The sequence below is a fragment of the Primulina eburnea genome, chromosome 8 (assembly GCF_022965805.1).
Source record: "Primulina eburnea isolate SZY01 chromosome 8, ASM2296580v1, whole genome shotgun sequence".
Lineage (NCBI taxonomy): Eukaryota > Viridiplantae > Streptophyta > Magnoliopsida > Lamiales > Gesneriaceae > Primulina > Primulina eburnea.
The window spans coordinates 41,299,832-41,320,590 of record NC_133108.1 but is presented as its reverse complement, the minus strand read 5'-3'; the positions used below and the strand labels follow the sequence as shown (position 1 = coordinate 41,320,590).

The following is a 20,759-nucleotide window of genomic DNA, read 5'->3' as shown; positions in this document are numbered from 1 at the left end:
TTTTCAACACGCATTTTCATTTTTATTTCAACAATTCAAATATCAATCCTTCCATAATTTGTCAAATTTCACGTTAGTCCATGATATAATAAAAAAACATGTACACACACGCATCACGTGTACAGAGTAACTAGTTATTAATAAATCTTGCGACCCTTATTTTGGATTTCAAAAAAAAAAAAACACTCTTAAGTATCCACATCAAATTATACATTTTCAGATAACAGTCCACACATAGTACTTTAACTGTTGTATATTTAAAACATTTGAGTTATATCGTTGGTTATAGATTTTAGTAGAACAATAAGTGTTCGATTCTACATGTTGCTAGTATAAATAATTGAACGAGGCAGATGAGAAAGGAGTATGAAAAAACTTGAAAATCTTGCATTCACTAAAGAAGGGTTTATTTTTTCAGCAAATTATTTTTATTGATTATCTCGTCACGATGTTCTCACGTCACCAAATAATGGAGATTGGGGACATTTATTTCATCTGAATGGTCACAATTAACACCAAAATTGCTTTTAATGACTTTTAATTAAGAAACAAGGGGCGTCAAGTGATCACATCCACAATTTATATTGGTATATATCCTTTCGATGATTTTAATTGGTTAGATTTCACTGGCGGAGACCCCAAGAAGCCGACAAATACTGTCATCTACAGATGTTTAATTAAATTCTTTTTTTTTTTTTTTTATATTTTGAACTATACCTAAAAACATGATTTTGTCCCTCAAAATTTTGAGTTTTAATTTCGACAGCCCGTGAAAATTTATGTTTAATTGCTTAATTTAAATAAAACTGATGAAATTTCATGTGTGGAGAATGGATGAGCATTGCTGGGTAGGAGGTGAGAAAGCGTACTTCGGTGTACAGATATATAATTAAGAGTACAAAATAATCTGACACTTTAATTACTCACAAACAAGTGAATTTTACATAGTTTTTCTCTAACAGAAGACGAAGTATGGATCGAGAGTATTTGTTGGGTATGACTTATGAGTGAAGTGACATTATGATGGTTGCCATCTTATAACGTTCTCGTGTGTCAATCTGTTGATTTTGTTTCATTTGATTGATTGAAAAGAGTAGATATATATGCATTTATCCAGAATTATGAGTTTAACAGTCAGACCCATTAATATCCGAGTAAATGCACTTTATATTGTTGTGAGTATCAGAAAATAAAGTTGCACATTGCAGCTATAACTACTGGCCTATTGTATACGTTTCATCCAACTGTATTCATATTAATATGTGAGTGAGTCTCATGTGAAACCGTCTCACGGATCTTAATCTGTGAGACGGGTCAACCCTACCGATATTCACAATAAAATGTAATACTCTTAGCATAAAAAGTAATATTTTTTCATGGATGACCCAAATAAGAGATCCGTCTCACAAATATGACCCGTGAGACCGTCTCACACAAGTTTTTGTCTTAATATATTAGACACTATATTTCGAAGTATTAGAATTTTTAACATAATAAGTACATCCATAAATGTTTCAAACCTCCGATATTAATTTTGTTTGTTTCATGTGTAATTTTAATATTAATATATCAAATTTCTTGCAACGGTTAGTAGTTTACGTTTTTGTTTGTTTTGCCTCCAAAAATCCAATTATTATTAAATTCATAATTTCAACAAAATAGTTACATAATTTCAAAAGCAGACAAGTTAAAAAACAATTATAGCGAACAAAACATTGATGCAATTTGACATTTTCCATGAATTTAAAATATTATTTGTTGGAATTATATTATAGAAAATCAGCAAGCAAAAATAAAACAAAACATTGAGAAAACAATTTTTGGTTACAAGTTTTCCTTTTGGTACATGTGTGCAGTACTTTATTTTTTGAATTTTTATTGTTTCCTATATTACATATTCAACTTATTTTCAATTTTCATATATTAAACGAATATTATAATTTTTGCTTGAGCACGATCCTCTCTACCTCTTCACCCCAATCCAACCCGGTCTGCCCGCATACTTTCAGATAATCAAACTGCATTCGTAACTAATAAAATGCATAAAAAAACATGTCTTTAACGAACAAATTAGTTTGCCGCAAAAAGCCAACAATAAGAAAATCAGAAGTATATTTGCAACCAAACTGAGTAAAGCCAAATTGTGTGTGTACGCGTATTCGGTATCACAGAATCACACCCAAATCGTCATAAAACTGAACAGATCATAATAGTGTACTTCAAATGTCACCACCACCTCGGAGCCGAAGCACCAGGTGGAGAGTGGACTCCTTTTGAATGTTGTAATCAGCAAGCGTGCGACCATCCTCGAGCTGCTTGCCAGCAAAAATGAGCCTCTGCTGATCTGGTGGGATACCTTCTTTGTCTTGAATCTTAGCTTTCACATTATCGATAGTATCTGAGCTCTCAACCTCCAACGTGATCGTTTTCCCAGTTAAAGTCTTGACGAAAATCTGCATTCCACCCCTCAAACGCAAGACCAGATGGAGCGTTGACTCCTTCTGGATGTTATAATCTGCGAGTGTTCTCCCATCTTCGAGCTGTTTGCCGGCAAATATCAGACGCTGCTGGTCCGGAGGAATGCCTTCTTTGTCCTGAATCTTGGTTTTGACGTTGTCTATTGTGTCGGAAGTTTCCACCTCTAACGTAATGGTTTTCCCAGTCAAGGTTTTGACAAATATCTGCATCCCGCCTCTTAGTCTCAACACTAGATGGAGAGTCGACTCCTTTTGAATGTTATAATCTGCAAGCGTCCTGCCATCCTCAAGCTGCTTGCCAGCAAATATCAAACGTTGCTGATCTGGAGGGATACCTTCCTTATCTTGAATTTTTGCCTTGACATTATCAATTGTATCTGAGCTCTCAACCTCTAATGTAATGGTCTTCCCGGTCAAGGTCTTAACAAATATCTGCATGCCCCCTCTCAACCGAAGCACAAGATGCAGAGTCGATTCTTTCTGAATATTGTAATCAGCAAGGGTTCGGCCATCTTCGAGCTGCTTCCCAGCAAAGATCAATCTCTGCTGATCAGGTGGGATACCTTCCTTGTCCTGGATCTTTGCCTTAACGTTGTCTATGGTATCAGAACTTTCAACCTCTAGTGTGATGGTCTTTCCTGTGAGAGTCTTAACGAAAATCTGCATTCCACCACGGAGACGGAGAACAAGGTGGAGGGTGGATTCCTTTTGGATGTTGTAATCTGCTAGAGTTCGTCCATCTTCAAGCTGCTTCCCAGCAAAGATCAGTCTCTGCTGGTCAGGTGGGATACCTTCCTTGTCCTGGATCTTTGCCTTGACGTTGTCTATGGTATCAGAACTCTCGACTTCGAGAGTGATGGTCTTTCCCGTCAGTGTCTTAACAAAAATCTGCATTCCACCACGGAGACGGAGAACGAGGTGCAGGGTGGACTCCTTCTGGATGTTGTAATCGGCTAGAGTTCGTCCATCCTCGAGCTGCTTCCCGGCGAAGATTAGCCTCTGCTGATCAGGAGGAATTCCTTCTTTATCCTGAATCTTCGCCTTAACATTGTCAATGGTGTCAGAACTCTCGACCTCGAGAGTGATAGTCTTGCCGGTGAGGGTCTTAACAAAGATTTGCATCTGAAAGTAAAAGGAGGCATTAAGCCATGAGTATTTTGCAAACAAACACAAATAATTGGAAAAAATGATCATCCCACACAAGCAGCTGAGCACCAAATTATCATCAATCAAATTGCAGCAAAAAATTCCAATTGAAACAAAATTCCGGAAAAAATGAGCAAATTAACTAGATGGTCTAAATCTTAATTCCTTAAATATTTTTTTTTTATCAATATGCCAATACATTTCAGTCAAAATAGAATTTCAAAGACCGCCAAGAAACCAAATTTTTATAAACATATACCCCAAAACATGAACTAATGATCCAAAATAAGACCGAAGAAACTAAATGCAAAAAACGAAACCTTTGAATTGTCAGGATTTCAAATACAATAAGAATAAAAAATACAATAATTAGTCGTAATTAAGGGAAAGGACAACAATGAATCTTCAAATTATCGGGAAGAGATCAGCTACTGAAATCAAATTCAACAATTCCGATTAAAGAACAAAGACACGTCAACATATTACCGATCCACAACCCTAGCCCTCACGAATGGACGAAAAGCAAGAAATCCAAAATTCCCGAATCAAAAGCGAAAAAAAGACACGATTCACAATAGAATACAAAAATAAAAGATCGAATAATTTCAAAATCAACGAATTCGATAAAGGTCATAGAAACAACAGACATTGAAAACACGATGGGCCACAGATACAAATTGCCAGATAAAAAAACACCAGAATAAAGAATTTACCTTTCAAGAAACTGATTCAGGGGAAGAGTTCTGGGAGAGATTGAAATATTTTGGTAATCGTTTCGCAACAAGAAATCGAACACGAAATGGAATGAAGAAAATAGGGGTGACCTAAGAGCTTATAAAGAGAGGGGATTGGGTCGGCTAATGAAACCGACACGCTTGGGCTTCGGCTACTTAGTCAAACCCTAAAAATATATTTTTGGAAAATAAATTAATTTCCATTAATTGGAAGCTAAGGCAAAAGACCCGTGATAATGTTCAAACGAACGTTCTCGACCAATCTAGAATCAATGAAATACTTATTTTTTTAGTCATAATTTCTTTTCATAAATATAGATCCGTGAAACCGTATTTCAAAAAATCTACTTTTAATATTTATATCTAATGCAATAGATTTTACATATCACATGGGTGGCAGGGGAATTTTTAACTAGTTATTTGATTCGAATTTGATGTCTTATTTAGAGTGCATTTGAGGAGATGAACTTGAAATTTATAAATTTTATTCGTTTTATTGTTTATAATAAAATAATATGTTAAATTTTAAATATTCATCCTACTTATTTATAAGTTAGCAATACGAAGTAAAACGTGTTTCAATTGATATCATCATATTTATTTACATAAATACCATATAAATATATAAAAATAAACATATAAAAAATAAATTCATAATTTATAATCATAGGGTTTTAAATAACAAAAATACATTTCAAAATCATCTATCATGCGCAAAGTTTTAAATTAAACTAGGTTGACGTCACAAAGAAATATCGAAGGAGTTGTCTGTATCGCACTTACGCGGCCTGGCCCATTTGTAAAGGTTGGGCTATGGACCCAGTAATACATGGGCCTCATTTCACAGAATTGCTAATGGCAAACATTTAATTGACGTGGCACACCACAAACTGTGATCAATCCAAATTCCTTTTTGGTTTGATGGCATACATCGAGAGGTTTTTCCCTTTAATGTTGCAAATAGAATCAATGGAAAACCTTTGAATAGCAACACAGGAAAAAATATTATGTAATTATTGTGTTTCATCCTTGCTCTTGTTGTAATCACACTTTATAACACAATATTAAAAAAAAAGGATTATCTCATGATTGAACGAGATTAACCTGTTTATTAATATGTGGTACTTCAAACTTCGCCACACTTCACGTTTTTTAGAACTTTATTATAACAAATACTTCAATACACATTTAAGTTGGATAAGAAGTCACAAATCCAATTTTTCAGGAAAATAATGTGATATATCTAATAAGTCGGTACCACCATTACTTGTTTGTTTTTTTAATAGTGGAATTCGAAGTCGTTATCTTTCAGATAACATTAAGTAAACCTCCGGACTAATACAATAGTCTAAAAATTATACTAGTCAGATAAATCATATTGTATAAATTATGTGCAACAGACTCACGTAAAAAAGTGTTGATACATAGCATGTAATCAATCTCATGAATAGTTATCAATCTTAAGTTCACTCACATTTCATCGATCGACTAATAGATTGCGCATGGAGTGATCTCACCCGATGAAACACCAACTCATATTCCATTTTATATGTATGAAATGCGCCAACTTGTCCTTCCATTAATCAGTTTAAGCTGACCCCCTTCCCTACTAGTTTCTTGTTACTAACCTTTGGTGGGATCGATGTTGTCTGTGGATCCATATCTTAACAGCAAACAAGCGTCAGAAAATTAGTTGAGACATGTTTATAACACAAACGGTCCCTCGTTCTTATCCTTATTTCTTGGTTACACATGTTGCCTACACACACATGGCCCGGTCCTTTCATTTATTAGTTTTTTTATGGCATATTAAACTTATTCTGATATATTTGTATGAACACAATGCATATGCATAACATTTTGCTTCTGTGATTTCACAGAAACTTGAAAACCATGAGTCTCTTGGAATTTAGAGTATTATACATAGTACAGAAAACAAACAAGGATATACTGATCCCTTCTTCCTCCATGACTGCACCGCGAATGACCGAAAAGTTAGTGGTCGTCACATATCTCTTATTCACTTCAATATTCGTCGTTTCCATGATAAGGAAAAGGCATTTTCTAAGAACATCATTTTAATCTAAGATATCTTTGATAATAGATGCATATATTGAAATTGTAACATAATAGAGAATCGGGGTGAGTTGAGAGTGAATAAGCAAAATATGACAAGCAAAATAGTGTAAGTTTCCATTGGTTGGAAATTAAATTACATAAAGTATTTTTAGTAGTTACAAATTGCAGATAAGACTAAACTTAATTTCTCTGTGAAGGGAAAATAAGGTATCAGATTCCAATGATAGCATATACAAAATACTCCCCACAACAAGAATTTTGAAATTTTCCCAGGTTAGCATTTTCTTCCGATGCCAATTCCAAGATCTAACCATATCTGCTAGTCTGCAATTCAATTCAACTTCCTTTCACCTAGATATACCGTATTTCTGGGAGTAACCGAGCTGCTCCATCTCCCAACTCAATTTCGAAGCAACCCTTTCGTGGCGTGGCACATATTCCTATACATGAAAAGATTAGAGCAATTAGGGGCCTCAACTTTTGGTTTGAAACAGTTAACCTTTTAGTGTATTTTGAGGTTCTTTGCTTGGAGATTGTGTACTCAAAGGGCATATTTTACCTCCAGTTTCTTGACAAGTTCCCTCGACGTTGCTGCAGATACGATAATGTGACGAGCATTTGGACAAATGAAGCCTTCCTCTACAGCTTTGTCAATAAACGACAGTAAGGAATTATAATATCCATCCACATTCAGCAATCCAACCTGCGTATTGATTATGATACCTTAAGATACGATACCCTTCTCTACATTTAGATCAATAAGTTTCTTAGTTTTTTTTCTTGAAATACCGGCTTATCATGAATTCCAAGTTGAGCCCAAGTTATGACTTCGAGTAATTCCTCCAAAGTTCCATAACCACCTGCATATTTCGGGTTACCCAGAATCAAGTCTCGAACTTGGCTCGATTTGTGTACAAGAAATGTCATGTTGACGCTTAAAGATGTAGACAAACATTAAACCCTTCAACTTTATTAACCTGTGCCCTTGTTTGTACCGGCCTATACAGGTAGTGGGAGACATAATCATATAGTAAAGCATTTCAGCAATGATTTCTCTCAAGGTAATATGATAGAATAAATCAAGATGCTTTTGTACTCTCTGATTGTTTGACTGAATTTGGTCTTGGAATGTAATCAAACCATTCAACAGGCTCAATACAATGAAAGGATGATCATTCTTGGAAGAGGTGAGCATGGGTTCTGTCAAGTCAATCTTCAAAGCAAACCAGGACCGGACCCATCGGAGGAAACTAGTAGGGACGACTCCTAGCTTCAACTTTATAGTGCAAGTTTCTTAAAAACATGTTTAAGTCACCCCCATTTTGACTAAATTATCGTGTTTGTTTCGACTTTCAAATTTTCGGTGTAATTTTTCTAAAAGCACATCAAGTTGCCCCACTTCAACTAATTTATAACGCCGGCCCAAAGTCACATGTAACTTTTTTTCTTTCTTCGGACTAAACAATTTTAAAATTTTACGTTTAAATTTTCTGATACCGCAGGTTTCACCACCTAAATCCCCTTAAATCTACCCTCGTCCTAAGTCCGCTCATTTGGGCATAATACCAACCTGGTAAGGCAATAAAAGCATCTGAATGCCTAGCCATCTCAGCTTTCCTCTGGTGCATATCAGCTACTGCCTTCACTTCCCCGACTGTTACACCGGTTAACTACAAAAAAGTTGCTCAATCCCATTAACCCAAAGTGTTCCAAAAACCAAGAAAGTTTAATTACAGTTAGGTGCTGTGCACTTTTTGCAATAAAGAATGGACTAGTCCAAGAATCTTGAAAGTCAGCAACACCAGAGCAAGTGGTAGATTTACTACCAGATAAAAACATATACATACACTTGAAAAACTTTTAAAATCACATAAAAGTCCAATATAGAAGAGTACAAGAACACAGCAGAGCGAATAAGGGGTGGGGGTGAAACAGAAAAAGAAAAAATCTTGGAGAACACTTGAGTCCAAAAATGCATAAAATGTTGTGAAAAACACCAGCCACCTAAGTACTATACTGTGGATAAGGTTGTAAAGGACCTAACAAGACACAAGGATTTTCATTTTTCCATTTTGTCAGAATCAAGGAGAACATCAGATTGATCGCATTTATTTCAAATAGGAGAAAAATACACAAAATCAGTAAAAAGATTTGAAAAATAATAATAAGATTTGGGAATGAATAAGCGAGCAATCCAAGAATCTACTGCAGCTAGAGCCAGCATAAGAAAAATGGCAAAAGGATTAGTAAAATCTTTTGTGGGATATCTAGTTTTATTATAATATAAGAAAAGAACTAAGACTTTTAAAATCATAGCAGACAGTACCTACCTCTCTAGGCATGAGAGTCTTGGGAATCACCCTGCATAGGGAGACAATAACATGACAAATATCAGTTTTAATGAAGAAATAACCAAACAATCCGAACATAACAAGCTAATCTCAAATTAGTAATCTTGAAAAAAGTAAAAATCCTACTATTTTTAATTATTATTTCTAGCTATTTTACAACCTTTCTAGCCCAAGATTAAATGCGTGTAGGATTGTAAATTCAAAAACAAGAACCTCACCCAATTACATGCCTACCACCATTATGAACAGCTTGTGAAACCAACCCCATCAAGCCAATGCTACCTCCTCCGTAGACCAAATCAATGTTCCTAGCAACCTTATAAAACACGCATATATATTAATATTAAAGTTGCAAAAAAACTCCAGGAAAAATTTAGAAAACAAAGTCGAAAAAGTTATCCTACTATAGTCATTAGAATAAGATTATAAGTGATATAGACTGTGCGGGAGTATTTTTTGAGTGGCATACAAATGTTATTTTACTATCCACTCGAGGGAAAAAAAGGTGAACTTCACTGCTAAAATTTGAGGGACGCCATTGATGAATTGACTGGACATATGTGAAGTGGAATCTAAACTAAAAATCCAACTGAAACTAATGTAGGATTTCTGTTAAATAAATTCTTGAGGGAATGACAGAAAGAGAGAGCCTTTTTTAGTAACAAAAATGAAGATTCTACATGTTTGTGGACTGGAACACTACGTGCATGAGAGAGTACGGAGTAAAAAATAATAAAAAAATCAATGGCGTAAGCAATGAAATTTTAAAAATCCCAAATGAAAAAACACGGTTAATTCTTAAGGAAAAAAACAGAGAGATGGAATGAAGAAACTCTTGAAGCCATTTCCTGTCAAATCCAAATAAATAACCATGAAAGTTGCAAAGTTTAGATTCAAAGATTTTTAGGCCAATAACTTCTCCACAACCCATTTGAAAACAAAGCAACCTTTTACAGCAAACCCAATGAAGAAAATACGAAAAAATGAAAGAAAATAAAAAGAACAATAAAAAAGGGCAACTTTGTTCAATAGGAAAGAAAGGGTAGAAGATACGTATATTACCAAAACTTTTCCCAGTTCAATAGCAGATTCCTGATAGCTAGTCTTCTTGCCTTGGCTACTCCCACAAAACACACAAATCCTCTTGAATTTCGATGACGATTTCCCTTCATTTTCTCTCTCCATTTCCTTTCCCTGCAATTTCTCTCTTCGTGTTCTTCTAGTTTTATTTATCCACCCCTATTATGTGGAACAATAGAGTAAAAGATCAATCTTGCTGCTAATAATTGTCTCCCCGTATAAATATGCATACTGCATCAGTGGCAACTGTGGTCTTATGTGGGCACATCGGTAAATAAATAAATATTGAAAAATTATGATATATATATATATATATATATATATATATATATACATGTATATATATATATAATATATATAGTTTTTCATGATGTTTATTAATTGTGTTTATTTTTGTATTTATTATAATAAAATTACAATATGATGTTTATTAATTGTGTTTATTTATTATAATAAAATTACAAATTTTAATAAAAATATGATATTTTATCTAAATATATAATTTAGTTTTAATGAACTTTATGAATATTTAAATTTATAATTTATATTTATTAAACTCGTTTATGATAGATAAATTCTTGAATAAATTCGTGATCTATGAATATATTTGTTAAATAAAGTTCGAGTTCGACTCAATAATATATGAGTCCAACTCAAACATTCTAGAATTTATCTCAACTTGATTACATCCTTGTTAATATGTACGAGATATAATCTTTTAAAAAACAATTTATTAAGTGCTTTATTTACTCGATAATACCATTATTCTCTGAAAATATATTTATGATAAACATTTTTTATTGGGATTTTTTTTTCAAATACCCTTATTTATAAATTACCTATATTTTCCATTATATATATATAATTACCTATATTTTCCATTTTATAAAGATTCAACATATTAGCTAACCATGAGGGTAGATTTTAATTTATAGTGAGAAATATGTTTTCTGCTTAGAAAGTATATTAAATTCGCAAAGTTTTAGTCAATATTCCGAATTATTACTTTTATGCATTCAGAATATAGATTAGGGTGTTCACACGTGGATAAACAACACTCGCGTGCGAGACTGGCACGTGTGGACAACTTCATTTAGTATTTTTGTCGATTAAATTGAGTTAGAGCCCCGTTTGCATTAAAAAACTAGACTAAAAAAATTGTTTTTTTAAAAGTAATTTTATTATATGTGTTTGGATGAATTTTTAGTGCTTAAAAAATATCTTAATTAAGGTAAATTGGTGATTTTTCAAAAACCCAAATTCGGAGTTTTAAAATAGCTTTTTAATTTAAAAATAACACTTAAAATACTTTTGTAACCAAAAGGTTAAAAAATCACTTACCCCATAAAAATTTAGAATAGGTCTCTTGTGAGACGATCTCACGAATCTTTCTCTGTGAGACGGGTCAACTCTACGGATATTCACAATAAATAGTAATACTTTTAACATAAAAAGTAATATTTTTTCATGAATGACCCAAATAAGATATATGTCTTATAAAATATAACCCGTGAGATCGTCTCACACAATTCTTTGCCTCAAATTTATAAATTTAAAAAGTGATATTTATCTATATATTCAAACACAAACATATCACAACTTTTACTTAAAAAAATATTTTTACAATCTCAACTGAAAAAAAATATTTTTGAAGGAAAATACTTTTGTAACCAAATGTATATTTACGTGTGTGCATATATATAAGGTCTGTGCTAATATATATTTTGATCTGATAAATATTTTTTGTAAAATTATATTAATCTCTGACATAGTAATGCTACAAATACAATTATATTTGTACAATAATTCTTACAATATAAAAAATTCAATATAAAATCTCGTGATAAATTCATTACAAAATCTTATAAAATGATATCAAAATTTCATGATATAATTATTATATATATTGTTGTATGATATATTTATTGTACTTTTAACAATATTATATGTAACATAGATAGCTACATAAAGAGTAGGTCTCTCGTAAGACAGTCTTACGAATCTTTATCTGTGAGACAGATCAACCCTACCGATATTCACAATAAAAAGTAATGATTTTTCATGAATGACCCAAATAAGATATATCTCATAAAATACGACCCGTAAGACCGTCTCACATAAGTTTTTGTTTTAAATAAATATTTTATTTAGTCATTTAATGAAAAATAAGAGTGAAAAGTGCATGTTTGATGCATATTTTTCTTTCTATCTTGAGATTTGAGATATAGAAAGTTCCACGGAGATTGATTGCAGTGTGAAAACGACACATCGATAGACTTTTGTCTCTGAGGATTTTGTAATCCAATTTGGTTTGGCGATTGATTGTGTAGTAATAATAAACTTTTTGATGTCTTTTTTCCCCCTAAAAAAGATATAATGACGTCAATGTGAAAAATAACAGTCTTTAAAATAGTAATTGAAACTATATTTTCCAACATCTATTGGTCCGAAAATGATACAAATTATAAAGTATGAACGTAACAATATTGAAAATGAAGGGATAGTTTTATTTCATTCCAAAAATTAGTATTCGGTGCCATTTGGTTCGTTATATTATTTATCCACGTTTTTTTCCAATTTAATCTCATGTTTGTTGTGTCATACTATTTATTGATCTACCAATCATTTTGAATTGAAATGACAATATTATATTTAATAAACAATATTATAAATATTTTATTAATATTTTCAAAAAGACAAAACGGTAATATCACGTTATCTCAAATTTAATCAAATTAATCAATCAAATCAAAACATTATATTAACTATCATTTTTATATATTTTATTATTAAAAAATATTACTTATCTTCATATTATTTATCTCATACTACGAACCAAACGGTACCAAATCGAAGAGAATAATATGAGCCTATAAATTCTCATTGGTATATAGAATAAGATGAAAATGTGTATTTCATTCCTTGAGACCCAAATTTTAGAAGGGAAATCTTAAACGTTGAGAACATTTAAACATGAAATTTAAATTATCTTTTCGATGAAGGGAGATCATTGCTCCTCATGCCAGCACCTCAATCCTCTGGTTTAAATAACAAAAACTATTAAATTGTTTTTTTTGCGATTTTTGAATCTTTATGTCGGTCGAATTTTGATTTTAACTTGTTATTTTCTATTTCTTTATTTTAGTTCTTTTTGACATAGCAACTAACATGACAACGAACATAACTGTTAATGTATATAGTGTCACGTCATTATTCATCGGAAAAAAAAGAGCAAAATTGTCAAATAAATGAAATGTACATTATCGAGACTGAAATTTGAGAATATAAAGAAAACCAAATTCGCAAAACTATGTATATCATACGTGCACTCACCAGCGAAAATGGTTCAAAAGACCTCCCATTGAAAAGAATTAGTAGAAAAATATGAGCGATTAGCCATTTTACAGTACAAAATAGTTTATATTCTTGTCTGGTTAAAACACATTTTAAATTAGCGTTGGGATTCTCACAAAATTGACTAGTTTGTCTGTGCACTTTACGAAACTTCAAAAGATTTTGAACTTTATACTCTATTTTTAAATGGATTGGTGTAACATGGGTCTAATTATTTTTAATTCGCACGCCTGTTAATTTTTTTTTTATATAGTTTACAGTAAAAATATATTTTAAAAGTTTATGCAGTAAATTTGAATATAGAATTATTAATGATGATGGTATGTATGTTGGTAAAATAATAAAAATTCAAGAAATAAATAATAAGTATAAAGAAAAAAATTAAAAAGAATGGTGACTGAAAAGATGGGGAAGTGGGTAATATACGGGTGGTCGTTATTAAGCAGCAGCCTTGTTGTATTCATAGGGAACATTTTAATTTTAATTTCACGGAACACTTGAACTATAGCATGCTGTCCCCACTTCATATATGCCTTCTCTTCTCACGTGCTTTTCCCTATTTCAGCCATATTATATACTACTAAACACAAATATATTATATATAATATGTTTTTGGAATCATATTATAGCATAAAATTGAAGTTCTTACATTAATTATTTCAATATATATAATACATTCATTTCAAAATATGACAAAAACTTGTGTGAGACGGTCTCACGAGTCGTATTTGTGAGATGGATCTTTTATTTGGGTTATCCATGAAAAAATATTATTTTTTATGCTAAGAGTATTACTTTTTATTGTGAATATGAGTAGAGTTGACCCGTCTCATCGATTAGGATCCGTGAGACGGTCTCACATGAGACACATTCCAAAAATATTATATACTTGAAGCTAGGGATGTAAACAAACCAAACCGTTCGCGAGCTATTCGGAGCTCGGCTCGATAAAAAGCTTGTTTGAGTTCGTTTGCTAATCATATCAAACCAAGCTCAAGCTCGATTTTGAGCTCGACAACTTAATCAAAACAAGCTCAAGCCTAAGCGTATTCAGCTCGGGAGCTCGCAAACATGTTCGTTAATAGGCTCGCGAGCTCGAACTCGGCTCGTTTAGGTGGCTCGTAAGCTCGAGATTGACTAATTTGTTGAGTTGACAAATAAAAATATTAGTACTAATAAAAGTTAAACTTTTATGTCTAATATAAAATTAGTTCATAGATATATTTAATTTTAACAAGCTCGAATCAAGCTCATATTCGAGCTCAATTGTATGTTTTACGAGCTCGAAAACGAGCCGAGCTCAAGTCAGACTTGTTTAATATGATAAACGAGCTATTAAAAAATCAAGCTCGAGCCCGGCTTGGTTAACATGATAAACGAGCTTTTAACGAGTCGAACTCGATCTTTTCACAAGTTTAGTAATTTCAAGACAAGTCGAATTCTAGCCTGATGATAAAAGCTCGATTAAAGCTCGAGCTCTATCAATCTTAAACGAGCCAAACTCAAGCCAGATGATAAAGCTCGAATCAAACTTGAGCTAGAGCTGGAGCTTGAATGAATCTTAAACGAGCCAAGCTCAAGCCTGATACTGTTCGGCTTGGTTTGGATCATTTACATCCCTACTTGAAGCATTGGAGACTCTTGTTATGAATGTATGATGCAACTTAAAATATTTAAACAAATATGCGTTTAAATATCGTGTTTGATCATTATCTTATTAGAAAATCAACCTCAATAATTAGAGTATGTATTTTGTGAGACAGCTTTACGGATCTTTTATTCGTGAGACGAGTCGATCATGTTAACTATATTTACAATAAAAAATAATATTTTTCATTGACGACACAAATTGAAGATTTGTCTCACAAAATTGACCAATGAAGCCGTCTCACAAGAGTTTTTTACAATAATTGTACAACTTGTAACTCATGAAAAGAATGTGTGACATTGATTTTATACTATTTATATGAATGAACATCCTTTCAATAATGGAATTTTAACCAATCTATAAGATAATTATGGATTCTCAATAAGATATTTTTTATATTTAATTCTCAAAATCAAATAAATCGAATGGTGCTAATTTTCTTTTGTGTGCGTGTATGTATGTATGCATTCGGTTTGATAAAGTTGAGCTGGTTTGTTTTTTGTGTGAGTTTGGTTTGATTAGGTCAATTCTGCCTTCCCGTGATGGAAAAAGGTCCAATTATTAAGAAATGTGTGAGTGGAAAATGAATTGGAATAGATTTATAAAAAAAACATCTGTATAGTCTCTGACTCTTTTCTGTAAATTGAGAAATAAAAGAGTGAATAATAAACCCATAAAGGCCCTATAAATGCTTTTTTTTTTAAAAAAGTTTATATGAATTCGCTACAATACATTTTTATATTTTGTCCACAACTATTCAAGTAATTCACGCAACTAACTCAATGTTACACGTATATTGGACCAAAGGGTAAAGGAACGAGAGATCCACATTCTTTTCTAAAATTATATATAAAACCCGGAAAATTCGATATTACTTGTGGATCGATGGTTTAGGCAATTCATCTACGTCGAGGATATTACCCTCTTAGTATCCCCTTGAAAACTAATCCTGGTCTATCAGCTTGTAACAAAGTACCCAAAGATATCCGGATAGCATATTCTCTATTTGACACACACGTAATAGTATTTTATTATTTACATGTAAGTATTTAGTTGGCCAATTAAATTTTAAGTATAATGCAAGATTGGCATCCCAACAGTGACTCGACACGTGTCCCATTAGCCAAACCAGAATGGGGTGTTCATTTTTTTAATAATTCCATTTGGTCTCAAAAAGTATGAACACGAGCATGAGTTGTCACCCCCTTGCATTAAAATAAAAGCGCACACCACTCCAACTCCTACTTTTGGCTATAACTGGAAATATGCTTACTTTTCTTTCTGCTGCAAACATACTCAGATTGGAAACTTGGATTGAATTTTGCTCTTAGTCGTAATATGGGTGGAGATACACTTGTAGCTTTCATCTTGTGGCAAGAAATTGTCTTCTTACAAAAATAACCTTGTTTAACTCGGCCCGATGTAATACGAGCTACAAAAGTACTGCTAGAGCTAAACCAGAAGCATTTTACAGTCATGGAACTGCACAAGATATATGGTTTAAGAATAATCATTTCACTTTCATGCTCAAATGCCCATGCTCGCGCACACAGGACGACATGGCGATGAACGTCCGGTGTAATTTGAAACTTCTGCCACGACACTTTCTTTGCTTTCGGATTCCCTTTTGATCAAAATACATTTGTACAACCAAAAAATACAAATTTCTATGCACAATATTATGAAATCATAACTATAATAACTGTCACAATTATATCATACCACCTTCCAGCTTAGCTCCAAATGTATGATCCCATCTCTGGAATTAATAAGATGGTATTTCTCATTTATATGCCCATTATACACCACATCACTAAGATTCATATCAACATGCCCCAATGATTCCTGCATCCAACACAAGCATAAGTTAATCAAATTTCTGAAAAATTACTATGGTGGAGCACATTCAAGATTCAGTATATTGGATTTCGGCTCCCTCCAAGAACAAATGAGTCATACTGACAGACATTTTGTTATGGACTAGCATGTAAATATATCTTACTTTTGACAAAAATCCAAGGAGTCTCCTCTTGCTCATGACTTCAATATGAATCAAGTCCTTTACAGGAGCCTCTTCCAACACAAACTCAAATTCCTCATTCCAATACGGGTTTCGCGTTTTCTTTATACACTGTTAGATTAGAAATAGATCATAATGCTATCATAAAGTTTAATTGAATCAAGACCATACAAAATGGATCACAAATAATGTCAAAACAAGTGTCATATGGTATTACCTTAGTTTTCCTTTGTTCTCCTCTGAATATAATTTTTACGAAAGGATTGGTCCGGTGCTTCCCCTCAACATCTTCTGCACTTATGATTCTAACAAGAAGTAAACCCGTGCCACAAAAAGACACAATATCATGTTCATGGGGGGAACTTCCGGTTCCCGGAGTATCAAATGATTTGCTGAACTTTTTACTGTCGTCAAAGAATGGAACAAAGTTCATCTCTACCATAATCTGGCCTCGAGGTGTCTTGTTATGTGGGTCGTTTGGATCTGTGCTGTTGAATAAATCGAGCTTGAATTCTTTTTTTTCATATGGAGTGAGCAGATTAATCGGAACTAACTGCATTCCAAGATAATCGTGTGCACCAACCTGTTGTTTGATCATGAGAAAAACAATGACTTTTAGTAGTAAATCAGAAAGGGGCAGGGAAAGGTAGTTGCAACTAAGTTTGGATTTAGGAATGTTGGACATTGACATTAGACCTTAGTTGTGTATGCTTATATGGCACAATGACGACAAAATGATGCTTATACGGATGCAGGACCTAAAAATTTTGAGTTATATCATTATTATCAAATATAAATTTTCACATATCAATTAGCATTCGGTTTTGTTGTTATAAAGGAGCCAATGTCTTGTGTTCCTTCTCGCGCATTTAAGTCGAGACAAATTTTGGGAGAGGGATTGTGGTGTAATAACAATTTCTTGTGATATTATGTGAATCAGCTATGTGGTAATACTTGGGCTCCTATTCAGGAAAAAACAAACCTTTTCCCAGTCATATAAACGTAACTGGAGAACTTGAGAAGCAAGGTCCTTGATGATGAGCTTGAAGTCTTCGTTCCATTCAGGATTCAAGTTGTTCATCTTTACAGTAGTTTTCTTTGATGGAAGCCTTTCACCGGTAAGGCTAAGTTTAACGTAGGGATCAGATTGACCGAGAAAATCTTTGTTCAAAAGATTGTTTGCTTTCACAATCTTAACATGAAGTATTCCAATAGGTTTCCTGTCAGCCCCTCTGTAAATAAGTGACAAAAAATGCATTGTAATGGCCTTGTTTGCTTTGAACATAGTTATCATACAATATGGGCATAAAAATTGTTTATTTCCATGGTTTTTATTGATTTGAACTTACACTGAACTGTCAAGGATGTCTATTTCATAAGTCTGGGGCCAGAGGTAAAGCTTTGCTAATTGTTTTCTAACAACTTCCTGCAGGAAAACGAAGTTCAAACATTACACACTAATTCTATATTATATATATATCGATAATCACCAATTTAGTTTAATTTTCTGGGTCTATACTGATATAAAATCATGTCAAAGGTTAAATTTCAAAATAATTGGATATAAGTCTGTAGGAGGAATGCACCTGAACACATTGGTATAATCCCGGGATTGCCATAATATCTGCTCCCATTACTCGTAACCCGAAGTCTATCTGTGGCTGCACTCCCATGACCAGTATTTTGAGCACAGAATAGCGTATAGGAAAGATTTAACAGATTGTCTTACCTTCTCCATCAATGAAATTGCTATGGTTGAAAAACATGGAAATGTTGGCACGAAAGGTCTCAAAACAATCCGAGTCGCAGCAGATATTTGCAGATCCACCAGCTGACCTTAAAATAAATTACATGATCTCGTATTATAAGAATCCAATATTCAAAGGCCTCAAGCATGTCACCATAAGTTGAAAGAAATTAAATTTCACCTGGACATTTAGCTGTAACGAGAGCAGCTTTATTACAAGAGCAACGTCTGAATTTCCAGCCCATATAAGAGCAAGATCAAGAACCAGTTGATCCTCATTAGAATATTGAGCCTTTACTCCTGAAAAACAGGGAGCTCGAATTTTTTTTAAAAAAATTCTAGATCGCATGCAGTGGCATCGTTTTTAGATATTCTCTTACCATGAATTTTTGGAGGAAACGCCCCAAGTGTAAGACGATCAAATTCAATGGATTTTATTTGAAATTTTCCGATATATTCAGCAAAGGTGAGTTCTGCCGAGCTTTTAATGATTTTACAAGATGCCTAGACGATATAGGAATCAATGGACAAATATTTTACTGATTAAATTAAGTAAAGAAACTTCATATAGAGTCACCTTATCCATATGTGGCCACATATGGAGCATAAATTTGTTTAGCCAATCTACCTGTAACATCATACTCATTTCAAGAACAAAATAGTGACATGAATTTTTTTTAAAAAAATACTCTGTAGATTTTTTAGTGCAAATGCTTACACGTTCAAAGTCGGGACTCGTCACCCATCGGGGAAGTTCTAGCAGAAGATCAAGTAATGAGTTTGAATCAAGTACTTCTATTGATTTAGTAGTAGGTTCCTACAAGTTTAAGCAGAAGAAGCAAATGCCTTGTCAGTGTTGTTATGCCCCTCAATGCACCGACGACAACAAAACTAAGGCCATATACTCTCAAGCCACAAATCCAAGAGCAGATTGTAAATCCAAAAAACTAGTCTTGTACGAAAACCGCTTCTTAATTATTATTGCTGCAACAATATTTTTTTGTGGAGTCGACGAGGGATCGTAACATTGACAAAGCCGACTCCCACGACGAAACGGATTCCACTCACTCGTTATTCTCGTACGTGCTAAGACTTAATTCATGAACCGATATGAACAACAGGTCACGTAATCGGCACTGAACCGATATTCTAACTTGCCGGATTGTGTCTCAGCTACGTCTTACTCGCAACTAAAGCACTCATGATAGACTAATAATTCGAGAGAGGAAGCCTAATCATGAAAACTAGCACTCTGATTGGGATCGAGAGCCACTTTTTTAACTTGTACAATTAATGTCCATAAATTTAATTTAAAAAACAATCAAAATTTCACACATTCCCTTCTAAACTTAACAATAGCAGGAACGAACGTAGCGGAAACAGAATACGAATCGTTGCAAAAACTGAAAGCGATGAAATTACGTGAAATTTATTACCTTGAAATTTAAATTTCTGGGCTCCAAGTATCTAAATATGAAGAATCCCAGCAGAAGCCCGATCGGGATTCCGATCCCGAATCCGATGAATTCCAGCAAACGTTCAAGCAATCCCATTTCCTTTGACCATCAAATGCAGGAAGATTCTGTTTCATCGATCAATCAAATCTCACGTGCGTCGTATGAATCAAAAGGCGATCATAAAAATCAAGGATCAACCACCAAAATATATATCGATTTAGGCGTATCTGCGTAATCAAACGAAATAGTTTTCCCCAGCTGGCGATGGATTATAGCATGCAGTATTTATGTTACTTGTTGGAAGCATTCAAAGTTCTAAGCTGACAAGGAAGAGTATATTTTCGCAGTACGTGGCCATAAAATAAAAGGTCATCGGTACAAGACGTGATATTTTATATATAAATTTTAAAATAAGATATTTTCATTTTCAATCTTTATATATATATATATATATATATATTGACACACGTGTATGTATGCTCGAAAAAGATTCAAATATAAACATATAGGTGTTTGGCCTAAAAATATATATCATTTAATTAATTTTGAGGCCAACTAATTAATGTCTAAATTGATTATCTGAATGCTAGCGTTCTGCCGTTCAAGTTCTAATCTAGGTCGAAAATATCAAGGCACTAGATCCGAGAACCTAAGGTCATCTACGAC

General features: G+C 33.2%; 3 protein-coding genes across 5 annotated transcripts; all 3 read right to left on the bottom strand.

The window, feature by feature from the left end:
- Positions 1-2,010: 2,010 nt before the first annotated feature.
- LOC140839827 (polyubiquitin-like) lies at positions 2,011-4,534 on the bottom strand. The gene is made up of 2 exons (XM_073206785.1): positions 4,337-4,534; positions 2,011-3,599 (listed from the first exon to the last, which is right to left on the bottom strand). The coding sequence occupies exon 2, from the start codon at positions 3,597-3,599 to the stop codon at positions 2,220-2,222; it is 1,380 nt and encodes a 459-aa protein (XP_073062886.1). The 5' UTR covers positions 4,337-4,534; the 3' UTR covers positions 2,011-2,219.
- Positions 4,535-6,500: 1,966 nt separating this feature from the next.
- Positions 6,501-10,016, bottom strand: LOC140839828 (cytokinin riboside 5'-monophosphate phosphoribohydrolase LOG1-like). The gene is made up of 7 exons (XM_073206787.1): positions 9,850-10,016; positions 9,006-9,103; positions 8,767-8,797; positions 8,007-8,106; positions 7,226-7,296; positions 6,996-7,139; positions 6,501-6,876 (listed from the first exon to the last, which is right to left on the bottom strand). The coding sequence occupies exons 1-7, from the start codon at positions 9,970-9,972 to the stop codon at positions 6,784-6,786; spliced, it is 660 nt and encodes a 219-aa protein (XP_073062888.1). The 5' UTR covers positions 9,973-10,016; the 3' UTR covers positions 6,501-6,783.
- A 6,443-nt stretch (positions 10,017-16,459) lies between these two features.
- Positions 16,460-20,426, bottom strand: LOC140839826 (synaptotagmin-3-like). Of its 3 annotated transcripts, XM_073206782.1 has the most exons (12): positions 20,073-20,426; positions 19,355-19,453; positions 19,214-19,264; positions 19,017-19,140; positions 18,818-18,936; positions 18,619-18,720; positions 18,476-18,550; positions 18,239-18,315; positions 17,872-18,121; positions 17,107-17,472; positions 16,872-17,000; positions 16,460-16,714 (listed from the first exon to the last, which is right to left on the bottom strand). In XM_073206782.1, exons 1-12 carry the CDS (start codon positions 20,187-20,189, stop codon positions 16,586-16,588), a joined length of 1,638 nt encoding a protein of 545 aa, XP_073062883.1. In that variant the 5' UTR covers positions 20,190-20,426; the 3' UTR covers positions 16,460-16,585. The 3 variants fall into 3 exon arrangements, with proteins under 3 accessions (XP_073062883.1, XP_073062884.1, XP_073062885.1); XM_073206783.1 differs by lacking the exon at positions 19,214-19,264; XM_073206784.1 differs by lacking the exons at positions 19,214-19,264; positions 19,355-19,453.
- Between the last annotated feature and the right edge of the window lie 333 nt (positions 20,427-20,759).

Bases quoted from the DNA above. Each gene is read 5' to 3' on its own strand.
- LOC140839827 (XM_073206785.1), bottom strand. From the start codon at position 3,599: ATGCAAATCTTTGTTAAGACCCTCACCGGCAAGACTATCACTCTCGAG.
- LOC140839826 (XM_073206782.1), bottom strand. From the start codon at position 20,189: ATGGGATTGCTTGAACGTTTGCTGGAATTCATCGGATTCGGGATCGGA. The intron at 19,454-20,072 runs GTAATAAATTTC...TTAAACTTGTAG, and splicing joins CCAGAAATTTAAATTTCAAG to GAACCTACTACTAAATCAAT. The intron at 18,122-18,238 runs GTAAGTTCAAAT...ACTTATTTACAG, and splicing joins GACATCCTTGACAGTTCAGT to AGGGGCTGACAGGAAACCTA.
- LOC140839828 (XM_073206787.1), bottom strand. From the start codon at position 9,972: ATGGAGAGAGAAAATGAAGGGAAATCGTCATCGAAATTCAAGAGGATT. The intron at 8,798-9,005 runs GTGAGGTTCTTG...CTCCCTATGCAG, and splicing joins GGTGGTAGGCATGTAATTGG to GGTGATTCCCAAGACTCTCA. The intron at 7,297-8,006 runs GTTGGTATTATG...CGAAATATGCAG, and splicing joins TGCTTTTATTGCCTTACCAG to GTGGTTATGGAACTTTGGAG.